The following is a 19,193-nucleotide window of genomic DNA, read 5'->3' as shown; positions in this document are numbered from 1 at the left end:
GAGATTCGTGTGCCCTGGAGGTTCAATTTGCTCTTAAAACCTGAATTTGTATCTTGTGTGATCCTGCAGGAAGCCCCTGCTTCCTGCCACTAAGCTTACAAGGAGACCCAACACCCCTTAGGTTACTGTAAACAGGTTCTCAGGAAAATTGCCTGTGGTGTTACCTGGCAGCATACCACTTCCAGTAATGTTTGATGGTACTATATCAATGTCCTCTCCTCAGGAACTGAGTTATATTTGTGATACAGGAAACTTAGTGCTACTTCTGCACAAAAGCCTCATTTTGGAGTTTTTCATGTAACAGAAAGTGATGGAAGATTATTCCAGCTCTACATTCTGGTATGTCTCTGCGCCTGGGAAACACTGAATACTCCTACACTATTGACATCAGAGACATGGCAGAACATTCTTGTTTTTTATGAAGCTGATGCTTAACTGGCTGTGGTGCTTGTAAAGATAAGTGGGCTACAAGTCTTTGCTCTGTACTTAATCTTCCTTTCCTTCATGGAGCTTTCTTCTTTCCTCTACAGTTTGTCAAGGGACAAATAACAAGCTGACCCAACTGGGACATGTGGAAGACCATTTCACCAGCCTGCAGAGGATGTACAACAATTGTGAGGTGGTACTCAGCAACCTGGAGATCACATACGTGGAGCACAATCGTGACCTCTCTTTCCTGAAGGTTAGTGTTGTTGACCAATGTGGCTTTCTCCGTTCAAAGAATCTTACACCATTTTTAAAGGAAAAGGCAAATATTACCATTCTTCTTTCCCAAGCACAACTTGCCCATGGAGCTCAGTGTTCCCAGGAACATAACAGGTCTCCTGAAAATTCACTGGTAGTTTTCACAGAATAAGAAAATATCCAAAGTGAGAGCCTGAGGGTTTTTCATTTATGATGATTTTTGTAGGAGATAGAAATGCACACATTTCACAGTGAAAGGCAGGAATTGACCTACATGCAGAAACAGTACATCACTGGTTATTTTGTCCTGTAAATAAATGTTACTCCAAAAAGAGAAGCCTACCTGATCTTCCACACTGATAAGCAAGGCAGGGACACAGAAGAGAGAATGTAAAAGCCTAAATCAGCTGGCATGTCTGTGCTGCCAGTGGTTGAAAGCTATGCAAATATTTAGGGGAAGCGTCACACTTAGTTGCCATATCATACATGCTTGCCCTGTTCTTGGGGACAGAACAGGGGTAAGCTGGACCTTTTCAGTGACCCCCCTGGTAGCTGCTCAGCTCGATGGGTGAGTTTATACCTGCTTAACTGGCAGAGTTTTCCACATAGTCCCTTTATTCTCAGATTTATTTATTTTAATGAGTTTAAGTGGTTTATTGTTCATTAACATTAAAAGATGGTGAGCTGGAGGGGTGGGGAAGGCGATTGTTGAAGAGTGCTATGGATCAGCACCTTGTTTCTTCTGTTGTTCTCTCAGTCAATACAGGAGGTTGCAGGTTATGTGCTCATCGCGCTGAACATGGTGGATGTCATTCCCCTGGAGAACCTGCAGATCATCCGAGGCAACGTGCTGTATGACAACTCTTATGCTCTGGCAGTGTTATCCAATTACCACGTGAATAAAACCCAGGGACTGCGGCAGCTGCCAATGAAACGGCTCTCAGGTGAGAGGAGGGCAAGAGTTGGAGGCACCTCTAAAGCAAACTTCGATTGCTTAGCTTATTGATACCAAGATCTGATTGGAGATTACCTCTCAAAGTCATATGTCATCAAATCCTGCTTTAAAAATAAGGATCTGTATGGAGTTTCCTTATTGCTTTCCTGCTGGACAGTCTTCTTCAAAAGATAAAGTCCATAATTTCCCATTACAGAAAGATACAGAAAACCCAAAACATCAACAAGATGGTGGGATTCAATTTTATCCCCCAAAGCGGCAAAGAAATATCAATTGGTTGTTTTGCATTGTTTGATTCCAGTGCATACATGTCAGTATTTTCTGTTAAATCCCTGCCGAAACTGGTGATATGTATGTTAGGATCTCACACAGTCTCTGGCTATGCACACCAGCAGTGCCCTCTCTGCTTAGCGCTATGGCCCCTAAAGCTGGCACCAGGCAGAAAGCCACATAGAGTGGCATCTTCATGGCATCAAGAGCAGCTGACTGTCCAGAATCTGTCAGTGTGAGCCTGGTGTTGCACTGTTAGGAGTGCTAATGCCATGCAAATTGTCCTTTTCAGTCAGCATTGCATCATCAAGGGGTAGAAATTCATGCTTTATTTCTTTTTTAGTTTAGAGACAGAAGTCTTAAGGATTGGCTTCACTTACCAATTTGTTTCTTTCTGTAACAGAAATTCTCAATGGAGGTGTTAAAATCAGCAGCAACCCCAAACTGTGCAACATGGACACAGTTCTCTGGAATGACATCATTGACACAAGCAGGAAGCCTCCTACAGTGCTTGACTTTGCAAGCAACCTGTCTTCTTGTGAGTATTAACTTACCAGAAATGCAACGTATGCCCTCCCCATTTCAGACACTATAATGAACATCCCATCTTTCATGCATTTTCTGGTCAAACAATTTCTACATGAGGGCCACCAAGCTCTGCTTCAAGGGAAGTGCTTTCATTTCTGCACCATCAGCCTAAGATAGAATTTTTCATAATGGTTAGGTGCTTAACTCATAGCTCAGCAAAGTTCTTGGGAATGTTTCTCTTGGTTTAAGGCAATACCCTAAATATGTGTTCTTCCAGGACAGCTCAGAAAAACATTCACTCGTTGCTTTCTGGCAATTTTCTGTTTACAATGTAAAGCTTTGGTCTAGAAAGCCCATATGGGAAACTTCATGGAGTTGCTTGAAGCCTTTTTAGAGCTGAGGCCCAAGCTGAGTGCCATAAAACTCTACTGGTTTAGGCTGCACAGGTTACCCTTGCAAAAGTAATCATAAACAGGCTGATGAATGTGATGCTTCAGATCAGAAAGGAGATGAGGGGATATTTGAAAGTTTGTACAGAGTAGGCTCAGGCTAATCCTTCAGCCTTATGAGTCTCTTATAAAATCCCCAGTCATTTCACGGAAAGGGGAGTTTATTTTCATTTCTGAGCATTTCATTTCTGGCACCATAAATTGGCGGGAAAACATATTTTCTTTATCTTCTTCCAGTTGCATAATTGCCTGAGCTAATGGCCAACTTCTGTGTTGACTTATTTTTCTGCAGAGCCCTAGCATAATCAAGCAGTTGCATACTATACATGTCAGCACAGGAGTCTGGCTCTGAACACCCCAGGATTGCTAATCTTTAACTTTTCAACTTTTTTTTTTTTTTTTTAATTCTTTGGTCCCCCACCAAATCCATCAACTCTTGAACAACTATTGGCATTTGTTCAGCTATTTGATGGGTGATGGAGGGAGGGAGAATCACATGGTGTGTTAGCAGAAAGAAACACTCCAGTAGGAAATGCCTTTTAAATATAGTGAATTCCTTCTTAATCTGTTTAGACAGCCATTTATGGCTTTAATAATGATCCCATTATCTAAAGTAAGTTGTTTCGCTGGGACTTTGCTTGTCATTAAAAGAAAGAAAAAGGACAAAGAGAGTAAGGAAGGAGGGATGGCAAAGAACCCAGCACTGAACCTTCGAGGTCGGGCAGAGTGTCCATCTACCCTGTCACCTTTCCATCAGTTGTCCATCTGCAATGTAGTCCTACATCGAGGTGTATTTTTGACAGAGGATGGGAGGAGGGTGCAAACCAGACACGTCAAATTACTTTGTGGTTGGAGTAGCTGGCAGTTGCCTGTGAATCCAATTGGATTTGTTTTCTTTTTAGCACTGCGTTGTTCAGAAACGCTGATTTACATGTGGCCCGTAGTGAGCCGCTGGCACATGCCCGGCTGCAGGCCAGTGATGACTTGCCATTGCATGCAAATCCCAGCAGAAAGGCCAGCTGGGCAGTAGCTGAGATTCCTGTTCCTGGGAAAAATATGCCTCTTTCGTAAGCTAGACTGCCTGGTTATTGTGCTCTCTTGCTCAAAGGTGTGGGAGTGGAGAACTGCACGTAGGAAAGCAGAGATGAACAAAGGATAAAGATTTAAGCTCTCAGTTTTTTTGAGCATTGTTATATAGGTTCTTCCTACCTTGGTGTACTGAGCAGGAAATCTGAAGTCACCGTTTTCTGTGGTTCATGTTGTTGTTTTCCATGTTCACAGAATGTCATGCTCTATCTTGTGGTTTAGGTCCCAAATGCCATGTGAACTGCACAGAAGACCACTGCTGGGGCCCTGGTGAACAGAACTGCCAGAAATGTAAGATTAGTTAAGAAACAGCTTGTGTGCTCTGACATACTAAATATCTGTCTGCTGAAAAACTAACCTGTCAAATACAAATTAGTGACATGTGTTTCACACTTGTCCTTCTCTGCATCCCGCTGCTCTGGGGCGTCTTGAAGTGCACCATGGACAGACCTGGGCTGCAAAAGGGCAGTCCCAGGGAGAACAGCTGTGTCTGCTCCCTATGAGGAGCTCCCTTTCTGGAGGGAAAGCCTCAAGGTGGTTTGCCTTGGGTTTGGGTTTCCCTGCAGATGTGCTCTCTTCTTCCAGAAACAAAATTCTGCAGGTGTCTCCTGCAGTGAAAACTTCAGTATGTCACCCACAACTTTCTCCTGTCTGCACTTGAGTGCATTTATTCTGTCAGTAATTTTACCATATAAGAGAGAACACAGTAGCTGCGTGGTGAATTGTTTGCCTTCCTGCTGTTTCCTGCAGAGTCATTCTGCAGGCCAAGTAATGATACTTTGGACTATTTTCCACTCTTAGAAGTAACAACATAACGCAGTTTTTGCCGGCTTTAATTCCTCTTTTTGAAATTGCTGTAGGTTTCTTCTGTAAATACAAGAGATGTCACCTTCACGTGGGTATATTCACACTACATGCTGTACTCGAAGGACCTTTGAAAGGTTCTCTGAAAATGTGTAGCTATTTTTAAATTTGTAAATGGAAATGTTTGGCTGCCTGCGTTATACTGTAAAATTGTGCAGGTAGAACAATTGCCTGATAGTAAGAGAGCAACAGAAACATCCATTTACAAGTGCTTGAGATTTTGCAAGGTGTTATTTTTCCTATGGTAAAGTTTGAGGAGGAAGACCACCTCAATTTGATTCACTATTTCATTATTTCTTTTTTCTCTAAATAGTGGGAAATACACTGTTTCTGATATTTTGTTTTGTGAAAAGTTCAGTGGAAAAAACACTGACCTGGACATAATGCAAATGGAAGCAATATCCTGTATTCAGTTTCCCATTGCAAATAGTCACCTAACCCTGAGTTTCTTGTCTGCATATATCAAGCCAAATCTGTACAACTTAGTGCTTGAACAAAGAGGAATGTACATCTTTTCTGTCTTCAGTTAGTATAAGCTTTAGTGTTTCTCAGTCAGCTCTGCAGTTTGGCTCTCTGGGTGGGCAGTAGCTGTGTACACTAAGCCCTTCCCAGGTTGGTCCTTGGAGCTGGGGCTGCACAGCTATCTCAGGGCCTTGCAAAACCTCAGGTCTCAGCCCTGCAAGCTTTCAGCATTTACAAACTCTCGCTGGATTCAGGAGGTTGATGAGTGCATAAAATGAAACCTTTTGCAGGCTCTTGCTTGTCTCTCCAGGCATTTGAGAATGTGGCCAACTGAAAATGCATCCCACATTTTCGCATGTGGGAAAGTTTGGGGGATATGTAACTTTCTCCTGAAAATGAACGTGGGTTATTCTGTATGAAGTAAAAATGTTTGCTGTGATAGATGTTTCCAGCAGGAAGCTCTGGTCAATAGCTATCAAAGTGTTGAGGTACTTTACTCCCCTGCTAATTCTTATGAAAAACAGGATATCAAAACACTGTTCATGTAGAACAATATGCCTCTTATTCCCCTGTTTCTAGTTGAATGATGGAGTGTAGCTATCAGAGAAGCTCGTGAATATTGTGGGAGCAATCTGTTTCCTTGAAAGTATACTATCTTGCTTACAGCCCTACAAGAATAATAAAATAATACTGTTTGGATCAAAGTTGTGTAATGGAAAAAGGTAGAATGTATGACTTCAAAAAATCACTGTCATATAACCTGTAGTAGGCTGCTTATTGCAGTAATGTTCTATTAATTAACAGCCATCTGTTTTGGACTTACAGGAATTCTTGGTGATATTGTAACTTGTTTGTGCCAACTGTGAGGTTGATAACAGTGTAGGGCACAGCTGAAATGCTCAGGGTGCTGTAACAAAGCAGAGCAGACATCAGGTTTCTCTGGAGTCTAATACCAGGCTCTCTGAATCAGTAATATTTTTCTAGAGGACAAACGATCCCATTTCTATTTCTTGTTTGGTTTGGGTTTTTTTAATTGTTCTGATTATCCTTTTTTCTGCTTTGCTATTTAAATGGAGACACTTTCCCCAATTCTCAATCAAACATTGCAGGCAGTTTCTGCTTCCCTGAAAAAAAGCTGAACCAGGGCCAGTTCTTCCTCTGGGTTGTTGCAGTGGTGCAAACCCTTTGGGAATTGTGTAATGAAGATAAAATTTGGCCAAGGAATTGAAGCCTAAAGCAAAATAATTCAATGTGTATATGAGATCTGTTTGCTGAGTGAGTCTCCCCTCTCCCTGCAAATTTCAAAATATTATTAGTGCATTGAAGGGATCTTGATGCCACACCAACAATGTACAGTTTCCCATGTTAGTGTGGAGTCCTGTCACATTGTTTTTCCCAAAGCTGACAAAAATAATACCAATTTTTTTCAGTGAAATGGAGATGGATCCTGCTCTGTTGCCCAGCTGTAAGTTGCCATGACTCCGCAGTTTTTCTTGATGTGACAGGGACCTGATTGCTCTTTCTAAGCACGACATGTTTCCTAGCTGGGATCAGAGTTCTTAGCTCCTCGCAATGATCAAGATAATTATAGGCTGAACCCAAGCCCTGCTCACCACCACCCACACCAGCTCTCACCCCTCCCAAACTTTGGCCTTACATGAGGACAGAATGTGCATCTCATGAGGCAAATCTAGCACAGATCCTGCACCAGGCCATTTCTCTATATTTCTTGATCTCATTGCAGCAAGCACAGCTGATGTTTTTCATCTTCTCTTGTATCTTCCAGTAACCAAAGTCATCTGTGCCCAGCAGTGCTCTGGCCGCTGCCGGGGGAAGGTGCCCAGTGACTGCTGCCACAACCAGTGTGCCGCGGGGTGCACGGGGCCTCGGGAGAGCGACTGCCTGGTAATGCTACCACACCACCAACACAGCTGCCTACAGCCCTGACAGGCTTTCAGCTGCATGTCCTCCAGCCTGAAAAGCCTGAGAGATGCTCTCCTGGAGGGTGCTCCAGAGTTTCTCTGCATGGGTGGGAGGGAAGGGGACATGAACTTCGCAGCACCCTCAGCCGGTCTTAGTGATGCTGTCAGTGGACCTTTCTAGTGCATTCTAAACCAGGGTTGGTGCCTTTGAGTGCCCCAGTGAGTTCCAAGTTGTTGCAGAGCATCCAAGTGTTTGCTGTAGGGTGACTTTCCCATATGGGCAGGTCCCCAGGTCCACAGCAGCAGTTTTGCAGGTCAGCACAGGTTTGCCTTAGCACTAGTCAGTAGTAATCTTGACTTACTAAAGCAAGTACTTGTAAGGGGAATAAGATATAATGGATCTGCATTTTTTTGCATTTCATTGAACTTCAGATGTGAAATCAGTGTTTCCCCTTCTGGCCTTCACTTGCCACAAAAGCACTGGGTTTGGGGAACCCCGGGGCAGTGGAAAAAAAAAAGTCCCATTGTTTTTCTGCAAGAGCTTCAGGGGGCTGGTGCAAGCTGTGGTTTTAACTTTTCCCTATGTTTGCACTACACTTCATTCTGAATTAAGGGACATCTGAGTAATTGCCATAGAAGCCATCCAGTGTGGATTTTGTTGTTGATATCTTTGTTCCTGGTCCCCTTTTAAGTTGTGTGGCTATGATGCCATTGCTGGCTCACAAGGAAGACAGTTATTCTCTCTCATCTGGAAAACTAGGAGAGAAAGAAGGGGGAAAAAGAGTGATTATTATTTTAATGCATATTTAGATTAGAAGAACCAACTTGCCCTTCATAAATGCCTGCTAAATTTGTTCATTACCTGCAGCCAAATGTAAAGGTTTCAGTTGAATATTTAGCCAGAAAAGTCAGTAATTGGCAGGAAAGGACTTGATTTGATTTAGGTCATTAAAAAGTGGCCAAGAAAAGTACCATTTGTCTTGATCCAGTTGCTGCCTGTAGGGAAAATTTTTCTGTCTAAGGCATGCAGATTTACTCCTGTTCCCACGTGAATCCCAGCAGCTCTGCACCAGAGTGCCAAGGTTTCTGGTTCAGAAAAAGAAAAGCTCGTGATTTCTTTTTAAAAGAAAATAATAAACTCAATTGCCCAGCCTGAAGAGGAACCTTTCACTTTGAAAACCTGAGGGACCATCCCTGTAGCTGCTTGGGGCTTCCATTAGAGCTAAGCAGGAAATGGATGAGGCCATCAGTGTTTTGAAGGCCTGATGTAAAACCATGGTCTCTTTTTAAGGAGAAGGTGATTTAATGATGTTGTTGTTCAACCACAGGCGTGCCGCAAGTTTCGAGATGATGCTACGTGCAAGGATACATGTCCTCCATTAGTCCTGTATAACCCCACCACTTACCAGATGGATGTGAACCCTGATGGAAAATACAGCTTTGGAGCCACTTGTGTGAAGGAGTGTCCACGTAAGTTCATTTCATGTTGCAGCCACAGAGGAGGTGGGAGGTTGAGAGTGGTGGGAATGGACCTGTGTGATCCCTCTGTGTTGTGGCCAAGTGAAAGAGCATTTGTTCCTTTTGACTTCTGTGGGAACAGGTGACCAAGTGAGCCTCTTCAAACTGCATCCGTCACCTTCCCTGATTTTTTAATCGTTACATTTTGACTTCTGAAAGTTTTTATCTTGGTGGAGAGAAAGGCATCATATAAAAATCATCAAAATGGTTATATGGGGTCAATCCTGTGGATTACCAAAGTATTACCAGCTCTTAACTGGTTCTTAATTAGGACTGGTAGAAAGTAACTGGTTTTAATACTCTCTCTTGAGCTGTATTATCATTTTCTCTAGAGATCCTTGCTTTTCCTTTCTCGCTCCTCCATGTCTGTATTTTTTAACCCATCAAGACTTGAATGTTGTTTTATCTTTCTGTGACCATGCTCCTCTCTGTAAAATGGTGATAGCACTGCATGTTCATCTACCTTCAAATGATGTTTGGGAATATTCATAAGTAATGCCTGTACTTTCCTGAGTGTACTGAAAGTTCAACTCCCTTCTTACTGGTTTTGAAGTGCTTGCCCAGCTCCCAGTGCATCCCTCTTGTATTTCAGTGGCCTTTGTGTCCTCTTTTTTTCCCAGACAACTATGTGGTGACAGACCACGGCTCCTGCGTTCGCTCGTGCAATGCTGACACTTATGAAGTGGAAGAAAATGGTGTTCGGAAGTGTAAGAAGTGTGATGGGCTGTGCAGCAAAGGTATGAACAGCATGAAATAAGCCAGTAAGGCTTTGAGATGATAGGTAACTTATTAGAAAAATTGTAGGGAGTTCTGATCTTAATTACATGCAAATTCAATATAAGTCAGATCCACTGATTGTTTGGAGCTCTGACAAGTGGTTTGATCAGGAAACATGACTGTGGAGCATGCTCTCCCACTGAGATACACCACAAGTACAGTAGATAATCTGTGTTCTGTGTGCATGTGTATCTTGCACATCAGCCTTCTCCTCCTTTTGTCCTTCAAGTATCTCATCAAGGGGAATAAAATTAAAATGGGGCAAAAAGAGAGAGAGAAGAGCATGTGCCAGAGCCTGTGTGCAGAGAAGCTCAGACCAGAGCTGCACAGCTGGGCAAGCAGGAAGTGGTTGTCTTGTGGCACTTTCTGAAAAGCAAAAATAGGCAAAAGATCTATGAAACTCAGAGTGACAAATTTGGCCATATTGGAATGCTTTCTGGGCTCATGGCATCTCTGTGTTTTATTTCTTTCACATGACTGGGCTTCTCCCCCCTAACTTTTGTATTTCTCCTTTAACAGTGTGCAATGGCATCGGAATAGGTGAACTTAAAGGGATCCTATCCATAAACGCCACAAACATTGACTCCTTCAAAAACTGTACCAAGATCAACGGGGATGTCAGCATTCTCCCAGTTGCATTTCTAGGGTGAGTTACCTGCTGGTCACTGAGCACTGAAAGAGAAGGGCTAGGGAGAAATCTGGGCTGAACTGTTCTTTTCTCAATTCATCTTCTCTTTGTTTCAGTGATGCCTTCACAAAGACTCTCCCCTTGGACCCCAAGAAGCTGGATGTCTTCAAAACAGTCAAAGAAATATCAGGTTAGCAATGAGTTTTAAGCTGAGATGTTCTCTGACTGATCCTGCCAAAAACACGGAGAGGAGGGAAGTTTTTTAAGCACATGAAGAGAAGTGCAAGTGAAGGGTTTCTGTCTCTGAGCTTCCAAGGGTCACTCTTTACCAAGGTGGTCAGCAGCATCTTGCCAGCATTCCACCCACGTAACCCATACTGGTCTCCCATCCAAGGTGTGTGGTTTGGCCACAACACCCTTTCTGCTGAACTATCAGCCCTAGAGAAGAGTAAAAGCAGAGGAGATCCTTAGCCACCCACGAAGCATGTGGTGATGCAGAGGCGTGCCACTCCAGCTAAAAAAAGCCAAGTGTGTTTCTATTTGTGGAAAACCTTTCAGTAGCTCCTTGGGGGAAGCGTGCTCAGTGGTTTGCGTCATCCTTATGGAGACACCCTCTCCAGCCTGCAGAGCTCTTCCTTGGGGTGACTGTATCTCCATGAGCACAAGCAGCCAGCAGAGTGCTCAGCCGCCGTCTGGCACCAAGTATCAATTAAAAGTAATTTTGTTCAGCCCATTATAAAATGAGCGTAACACTGGAGCTGGGTCCACAGATGTGACTCCAGTTCCCTTTTTCTTTCTCTCTTCCCTGTCTAGTTCCCTTCAGGGTAGCAGTGACTAACCACAGAGCGTCATACAGCAGTCTGCAATTTTCCAAATTCTCCCCATCCTCCCAAACACCTCAGCTGAGCAGAGAATTCTGCTTGCTTCAGCAACTCCACTCCAAGTAGCTGTCTGTTCCATTGTGTTCCTGCTTTTCAGTTTTCCTCTTCCCTGAGGTCAGCTCACAAATGGAATGGAGGACCAGAGCCTGCAGCCTCTCAGCCAGGGTATCTCCTGGCAAGAGCCATCATTGCTGGTGACTCGGTGTGGCAGGATGTGCAACTCACCAACGTGCTCATCTGTTACGCTCCTAAGCTCTTGTGGTGGGCTAAGAAGTAAACTATTTATAAAACAGGGTTTAAAAATATCTCCCTGCTCCCTAAAATGTCATGTTTGGCTTTGAGATTCTCAGATAAGCACAGGGAAAGCACAAGTGCCTTCTCCTGGTGCAGGATCTGCTCAAGGAGGAGGTTCTGCTGCCAGTACTGACCAGAGGTTTAATTTTGTTATTATTATTTTTAATCTTCTTTTCTTCATTTCAGGATTTTTGTTGATTCAAGACTGGCCCAAGAATGCTACTGATCTCTATGCTTTTGAAAACCTGGAGATTATACGAGGCAGAACAAAGCAACAGTAAGTACATCATGTGCCAAAGCGACTGTAAGCAGAACACCGTTCAGAGCTGCTCTTGTCTAAGCACACCAAGGTTGCAAGCAGTGGGAGACTGAGATGTCTCAAAACAGATGCAAAATGGGACAAACCCTTCGAGGAGTAGAGCACTGTCTTTGTAGCAGTAGATAGTGTGCCCCAGGGGTGAAGTCCCTCGGCTCTGTGCCATATGTGGAGGGCTGCCCTGAGCCAGCTTTCAGGACCAGGGTCTCCCACACCAGCATGGAAACAAACAGGACAGATGTAGCTTGGCCATCAGGGGTGGAGGCTGCCAGGCAGTGCAGACACCAGCAGTGCTTCCAGTGCCCTCTGGGGCTTGCCCCAAGAGGAAGAAGGACTCAATGGACAAGCACAAAATAATAGCTGCTTTACCTACAGCCATTTTTGCACATCATTTACTTGTCAGAACACGTGTATCCTGCCAGTTTTAGTTTAAAAAGCCCTTGCAAAACCAGATGTGAGCATTGGAGTTGTTAGGCTTGTGTTGTAATAAGTTTAGAGGGTTGAGCAGGATCTTGCTTGAAGAAAATGAAGTTCACAGCAACACACATTTGAAAACTTAAAGAAAAACATGCTAAGTAAACCCCTGTTTACTAATTGTCTTTCTTGCATGTGTTTTCATTTTGTCCATCTCCATTTTAGTGGCCAGTATTCCCTTGCCGTTGTTAACTTGCAAATAGAGTCCTTGGGGCTGCGCTCCCTCAAGGAAATAAGTGATGGAGATGTTGCTGTTATGAAGAACAGGAACCTCTGCTATGCTGACACCATGGACTGGCACAGCCTGTTTGCAACTGAGAGCCAGAAAACAAAGATTTTACAGAATAGGAATAAAAATGAGTGTGGTAAGTCAGCGCTGTGTTCCTGCTCCCTGCCAAAGCTCATGCTGAAATGCAAGTGTGAAATGGCATTTTCATAATTCATGCAAGGCTTCCTTTGCCCTGTTCCTCTGGCTACAAAATTCATCAGTGGGACCGCTTTAATGAGCAAGGTGAGGGAAAAGTGGGATTTTTTTTTTCCCACCGAGGATGTGGACTTCATGGTGTACAACAGATCAGGAGCTCCCTCACCCCTGTGAGCGTGATGAAGCCACATCAGTTGAAGGACACAGAAACTCCTAACACTGGACTGTCTTGACAAAGTTGAAGCTGCAGTTCAACCATACCACTGTTGACTGCAGTGGTCCCTGGGCCAAAATCTAATTATTTCTTTTTGCAGAATATGATTTTTTTGTATTTTTGAAATTTATCATTGAATCGCAGTGAAGTCATCTAGGCCAACCCCACTGCTATGGGCAGTGACATCTTTCACTAGACCAGGTTGCACAGGGCCCCATCCAATCTGATATTGATGATTAGACATCCACCACTTCTCTAGACAACTCGTGCCAGTGTCTCACCACCCATTGTAACTATGTCTTTATTACATCCATTCTAAATCTGTTCTTCCAGTTTAAAACCATTTCCCTTGTCCTGTCACTACAGGACTTGTCAAAAAGTTGTTATAAGCCTCCTGTAAGTACTAAAAAGTCTTAATAAGGTTTCCCAGGAGCTGTCTCTTGCTCAGGCTGGACAACCCCAGCTCTCTCAGCCTTATTTAGCTTTATTGTACATCTGTTAAGCTGTCACAGAGGAGCTTGTCCTTATTTTGAAAGACCAAATTCAATTTCAGCTTTAGAACTTTAGTGAAGCATGATTACTTCTCTTCCACACTGCCAGGACCATTCACATGTGCTTTGGAACAGGTTGGAGAAACTATCTGATCAGATGGAGTGAGGATGGAGAGTTTGAGCTCTCTCTTGCCTTGATGTTTATGGCTTTTCTTACCTTTCTTTCTCTCTCAGCTGCTGCCAAGCATGTTTGTGACCCTCTGTGCTCAGATGTGGGCTGCTGGGGCCCAGGACCATTCCACTGCTTCTCCTGCAGGTTTTTTGCTCGCCAGAAGGAGTGTGTGAAACAGTGCAACATCCTACAAGGGTAAGCTGTGTCAGGGATGCTTGAGGTTTTGATCATGATTTGGGGGTTTTGGTTTTTAAAATGTGTTGTAGTTGGAAAGAAAGCAAAAAATAGGGTCTCTGGTTCCATGGGATTTCACCAGCTTTACGGAGATGTTCTGTGAACATAGTACCTAGTTGAGGTACATCTCCTTTCCCAGTCAGTATTGCTTAGAAGTTTGTTCCTGCTGTGGTGAACTACTGTATGTGTATCCTAAGAAAACATTCCCTTAAGCCCACAAGGAGAGTATCTGGAGGCCCAAGAAGGCTAAGCCTTATGCCTCCTTCTCATAAGAAATAAAGCAGCTTAAAGCCCCAGTGAAAATCCAAGCTGTGACTGTCATGTCAAGTACATTGGGTGACAGCCAGAGCCATTTACAGTCCCCAGGAGCTCAGTCATCCCCAGGGTCAGGGACTCATATTTGCTCAGATGAGCAGCTCACCCTTGCAGCTTGCAAAGTTGCAGTCAAGGGAGAATGAGCTTTCATCCAGAAATCACTGAGAACAGCAATTTCAGGACAAAATATTGCTTCACCCTCGCTCAGGCCATGGAAAACATATTACTGCTTGTGTGGCTGGATTTTTCAGTCAGTTCAACAGGTGATGCAGGCAGGAAAGGGATGTCTAGCACTGAAAATTGCAGGGATTTTTCAATAAATCTTTCAAAGTCTGACTTCTAAAGCTCATGGATATTAAGCAAGTACTTGTCAGGGTGCTAATGCCTGTGCTGTTTGTGTTTCTCTAGTGACTTACAGTTCAGCAGCAGTCTTTTTTAAGTGAATTCCCTCCAGCAGCTATTATAACCTGAAGGGCAGATCTGGGCATTTTTTGTGTCAAATGATGGGTAGATTTAGTTTAATTAATAACACCATTACTTGAAGTGGAACAGCTTTATTGCTATTGAAACCATCTGTTCCCAACTTTCATATTTTAATGATTCATTGTGTGCTGTAGAGAGGACATGAATTTAATTATCAGTGCCTTGCTGTTTAACTTTAGTAATTGTTATTTGTAGCCTTGGAATCACTTGAGCTGGTTTTGCTGATCTCTTTGCATCACTACCATTTAAAAGCCTCTGAAAATGGTTGTGAATATTCTGTGGCACTAGCTTAAAAGGGAAAGTAAACTAATTTGTAGTGTGCAATCTGGAATGTCATGTGTTTTGCTGTTAACCAAGTTTCCCTCCAGGTGCTCCTGGTGTGGCCAAGAGGGTCATCCTGTACTTCCTCCTGTCTCAGTACCATCATCTTCTCAATCTATTTAAAGTGGGAGTCAGGAAAATGAGAGAAGACCACAATTTTATCACTTGCTAATTAGCCTGGGATTAATTATTTCTTCTTCTTCTTCTTCTTGTTTTCCAGGGAGCCCAGAGAGTTTGAAAAGGACTCCAAGTGCCTACCCTGCCACCCTGAGTGCCTGGTGCAAAACTCCACTGCATACAATGCAACCTGCACTGGACCTGTAAGAGCAGATTCGGCTTAGCAAACCTGAGCCTCAAACCATGCATTAATAAGTATTTCCCGTGTTGAGATAAGCCTGAGTTCTCATTTACCCCTCTCAGATGTGAAGCAGAGGTGGGAGTGATTAGAAGTCAAGATCTTGTGGCAAGGGAGCAGAAACAGGAGAGAAAAGCTCAGAGAGTTATTTTTCTTTTGTGACATGCAATCCAGAGTCACGGGCATTTTAGGGTCTTTAATTTTTTGTATCTTTTACACAGGAAAAAAAAGAGGTATTTATGTGGCGATACAGTAATTTGTCAGACATTTGAGGGACGTGCATCTACTGAATTGCCATGTTGATGTGAACCAGTCAGATCAAACTCATACCTCATTTGTGAAACTCCAGTTTTTTTGGTTTTGTTTGTTGTTTTGTTGTTTGCTTGGGTTTTTTTGTTTTGTTTTTTTTGTTGTTTTTTGGGGTTTTTTTGTAATTGAGATCAAATATCCTGCTTTCATCACAGGTCTATTTGACCCAACTCTTTAAACGCCTCTTGCCCTCCCCAGCAGCCTCTGAGTGTTTGACCCTTGCCCATCATCAGTTTGAAGAGTCACTGCTCAGTAATGTGAAGCATTTCTACCCTCCCTTCTAGCACCATGGCCTCAGGGATGTTATTAACATTGTAAGGTCCTTCAGTGGTGACCACCGCCCTGTTCCGTATTTGTCCAGCATTGAGTAGTCAGTCTACTATAGTGGCCCTTAGACATTATAGGGATTGAAATAATCTTCCTACAGCATGTCTTACTGTAGTCCCACTGCAACTGGCACTGTGGATCTGTAGTAGAATTTGACCCAGAATCGCTGGTTCCCCTGTTTTAAAATACTCAGGTAGTTTGTGGTGCTGCTACAGTCCAAATAAAAACAATAAAGGCACTGCCTTTAAACACAAACTAAGTGCTTGTCAAAGAAAAAAAATGCCTGGATTCCTTGGGTTGCCTCCATTACTCCATGCAGAATTCTCCCTAACAGAGGAGGGAACCTGTGCTGAGAAACCAGAAAAACTGATGTGAGGTCAGCAGTTCTGGGAGGTGTCAGCAGGTCCAGGTCCAATATTTTAAATTGTGTGATGGTAGATTGTACCAGGTAGCAGCCAAGCCATACGCTTTTCAGCTAAGCCCTTATCAGGGTGTCCTTAAATTGTTCCCCACTTCAAATGGAAAATGCAGGTTTTCCAACCACGCAGAAGGCAGAGGGGAAAAAAGAAGCAACACTTAAATGCAAGAAAGTATTAGCTTTAAACAGCAGGGATTACCTTTTGTATGGTCTGCCCTACAAGATCAATTACTTGCAAGAATACCAGGTAGCAAGGTAATAAAACCAGATGATGCTGAAAACTTCCAGCAGTGAAAGGCATTTAGATTTATCTCCTGAATTTCCTCCTGGGTAGGCTGATGTAAGGGCATTATAAACAAGTTGCTTCTCTTTGCAGGGCCCTGACAATTGTATGAAGTGTGCCCACTTTATAGATGGCCCCCACTGCGTGAAATCCTGCCCGGCAGGAGTCCTGGGTGAGAATGACACCCTTGTCTGGAAATACGCCGACAGCAATGCTGTGTGCCAGCTCTGCCATCCCAACTGCACCCGGGGGTGAGTACAACCTGGGCCTGAATGGAGGCAGGGAAGAAAAGAAATATGGAAACAGCTCGTCTTGATCTCTTTCTCCTCCTGAGAGTCCTATGTCAAGCCACTGAGATGAAGCACTAGCAGGGAGCAGGAGAGGTCAGGAGCACACAGGTGTTGTGAGCAGAGTGTGGCTGACTTCATAAATAGGAAAAGTTCAGTGGTGCTTCATCTTTATAGAACACAAATGGTTTGGGGGGGTTGAAACAGTTTTGTTTCATAACTTAAATATAGAATTTCCTGGAATTTTACAGAACTCACCCACCAGTCATGCACTTTTTTTTTTCCCCACCTGGCTTGCTCCTGGGTCCTCTGGTTTTGGGAGGAACATCAGTGACATCTTGTGGTTGCTGTCCTCCCAGGGCCCACCTTATCTGCACCTTTCATTTTTCATGAGGGAAATCCCAGTGGGATAACATGCTGCTTTTCTTTTTTTTTTTTCCTTTTTTTTCATTCTTTCCATGTGTTAGCACTTTGTCCGAGTTCAAAGCCTTGCTTGTCTCCAGGGTGTGGTATTATTAATGGGCATCACAGTAACCCCATTTTTGTTCTCATTTGGAGGCATGCTTAAACTGCCACCAGGAACAAGCTGTAAATTGAACTAGTTAAACTACATGACAAGTAGCAACTCTCTTCTATCCTGGTTTCTGACCTGCAGAGGACATGAGATGCACAGGAAAAGGTTTTAAGGTTTGAGAGTTGGTTTTGGACTGTGATGCTTTCAAAGCAAAAAAGCCAGCCCATGTTTGCTGTATTTTCCTTCACAGGCCCCTGCCTTTTACCCTGAAGGTCTGCCTGATCCAAAATCCTTCTGTAATACACCTGTAATATGTGGTGCAAGAGAGGAGTTATAACCTATTCGGCCCAACCATTGTCCCATTGTGTATTAGCTAATCCACCTGCCAGGTTTTCACCTGCATGGAATAAAGGAGATGAAGGGTGAAATTAGCAAGTAACAGCCCTTTTTTAGTGCTTCTAGTGAAGTTGAGTGCACTGGTTTTCAGATGGCAGCTGTACTAGCCACGTGGATTTGCCATGATTTACAGCAATGCCCCCTGTTTTTGTTACAATCACAGGCAAGGCCTATCAGGGCTTCCCACTGCAATGCCTGCAAACAAATTTTCTCAGTTGAAAACAAATATTAATAAGTTTGCTCTTTATTAATTACCTTGATAGTCTCTGCTGATACAAACTGGCCACAGTGATCCAAAATCCTCCTTCTAACTGGCCACATGGAAATGTGGCTGATCAGTGGAGCAGCATAATGAGTAACCACATCTAACAAGGCTTTCCACTGCATGGCCTTGGTAGGGAGATCAAACACTACACTCAAATGAATGCAGACTTGGGGAATGTAATCTGCCAGACAGGGGTGTGACAACAAGCCATGCAGTGACTTTCAGTACCCAAGCAAGTTCCCAGAGCAGACTTCATCAGAGAAGTCAATTCCTGCCTGACTTTGCCAGTGGATGGGGGTACAAGAGGAGTCTGACAGGAGATGGGGTTACAGTAAGGAGACATTTTTTAAAATAAAGGGTACCCAACATATGGCTCAGTGTATTTGGCCCTGTGCTTTTAAGGCAAGAACGTAAAAGTAGTATCAATTTCTGCTTCTGCATGAAGGAACTGGACTGAATTTGTGTCACTTAGATTGTGAACATGCTCGATGGCCCTATTCAAGTGGCTGCTCAGACATGGCAGAAGAAATAGGCTGTATAACTGAAGGGCTCAGGAGAGCAATAAGGAGGTGGTGTTGCTATTTTTGCTCTACAGATGGTACATCTGAGGCCAGTGGTGTTGATGAGTAAGGAGTCACTGTCAGTGGCATAGTATGGGAATATTCAGTCTGGCTCAGCATTATCCCTGTGAAGGCAATCCATCAGTAATGCCATTTCTCTTCATGCCTTTGCCTCATTTTGCTGCGGGAATGGGATCTGTTCAGCAGTGGGTGGAAAACATCTGTCTCACAAAGTTTTTGCATCCTTAGAAACCACAGTCTCAGCGATTCCTCCATGACAAGAAGCAACAACTTCATTTCTGTCCCTTCCAATTTCATGGCTAGAGCCCACAAAATCTTATCAGTGTGATTAATTGTGCTGACTTCAGTAGTCATGCAACTAAGGGTTCCCAGGATATCTCTCTGCTTTCTTTATTTGAAGAAGCTGCAAGTAAAAAACTTCTGTTCCCAGCTGAGTTTTGTTGCAAACTTTGTTTTTTCACTTTGTGTACTGGTAGTATATCACTTCTTTTGTAATGCCATGGAGAATCCCTTCTAGTCTGATTTTCTTTGCTGAGTCAGTTTTTCAGCCCTCATTAGGAAACAGCATGAAGGAAGGTTTCTTCTGCTCAGCCCAAAAGACCCCGTCTCCCAGTTCTCCTGTACTCTCTTGGGAGTATATGCTATGATAAAGAAAGCAACACCCCAAAAGCAATGTGGAATTACCCCATTTATACC

General features: G+C 43.5%; 1 protein-coding gene across 2 annotated transcripts in view; it reads left to right on the top strand.

Moving 5' to 3' along the window:
- The window catches only part of EGFR (epidermal growth factor receptor), a 160,213-nt gene that overhangs the window by 111,683 nt on the left and 29,337 nt on the right, over positions 1-19,193 (top strand). For both annotated transcript variants that reach the window (XM_071559612.1, XM_071559611.1), the window contains exons 2-15: positions 531-682; positions 1,442-1,628; positions 2,313-2,447; positions 4,195-4,263; positions 7,085-7,203; positions 8,549-8,690; positions 9,359-9,475; positions 10,035-10,161; positions 10,260-10,333; positions 11,505-11,595; positions 12,274-12,473; positions 13,472-13,604; positions 14,983-15,082; positions 16,548-16,705. In XM_071559612.1, coding sequence (XP_071415713.1) covers positions 531-682; positions 1,442-1,628; positions 2,313-2,447; positions 4,195-4,263; positions 7,085-7,203; positions 8,549-8,690; positions 9,359-9,475; positions 10,035-10,161; positions 10,260-10,333; positions 11,505-11,595; positions 12,274-12,473; positions 13,472-13,604; positions 14,983-15,082; positions 16,548-16,705 — 1,804 coding nt within the window. The remainder of the gene's footprint in view (positions 1-530; positions 683-1,441; positions 1,629-2,312; positions 2,448-4,194; positions 4,264-7,084; positions 7,204-8,548; positions 8,691-9,358; positions 9,476-10,034; positions 10,162-10,259; positions 10,334-11,504; positions 11,596-12,273; positions 12,474-13,471; positions 13,605-14,982; positions 15,083-16,547; positions 16,706-19,193) is intronic.

The sequence above is a fragment of the Pithys albifrons genome, chromosome 7, assembly GCF_047495875.1.
Source record: "Pithys albifrons albifrons isolate INPA30051 chromosome 7, PitAlb_v1, whole genome shotgun sequence".
NCBI lineage: Eukaryota > Metazoa > Chordata > Aves > Passeriformes > Thamnophilidae > Pithys > Pithys albifrons.
The sequence above is the reverse complement of the archived record's forward strand: the minus strand, read 5'-3'. Positions and strand labels throughout refer to the sequence as shown.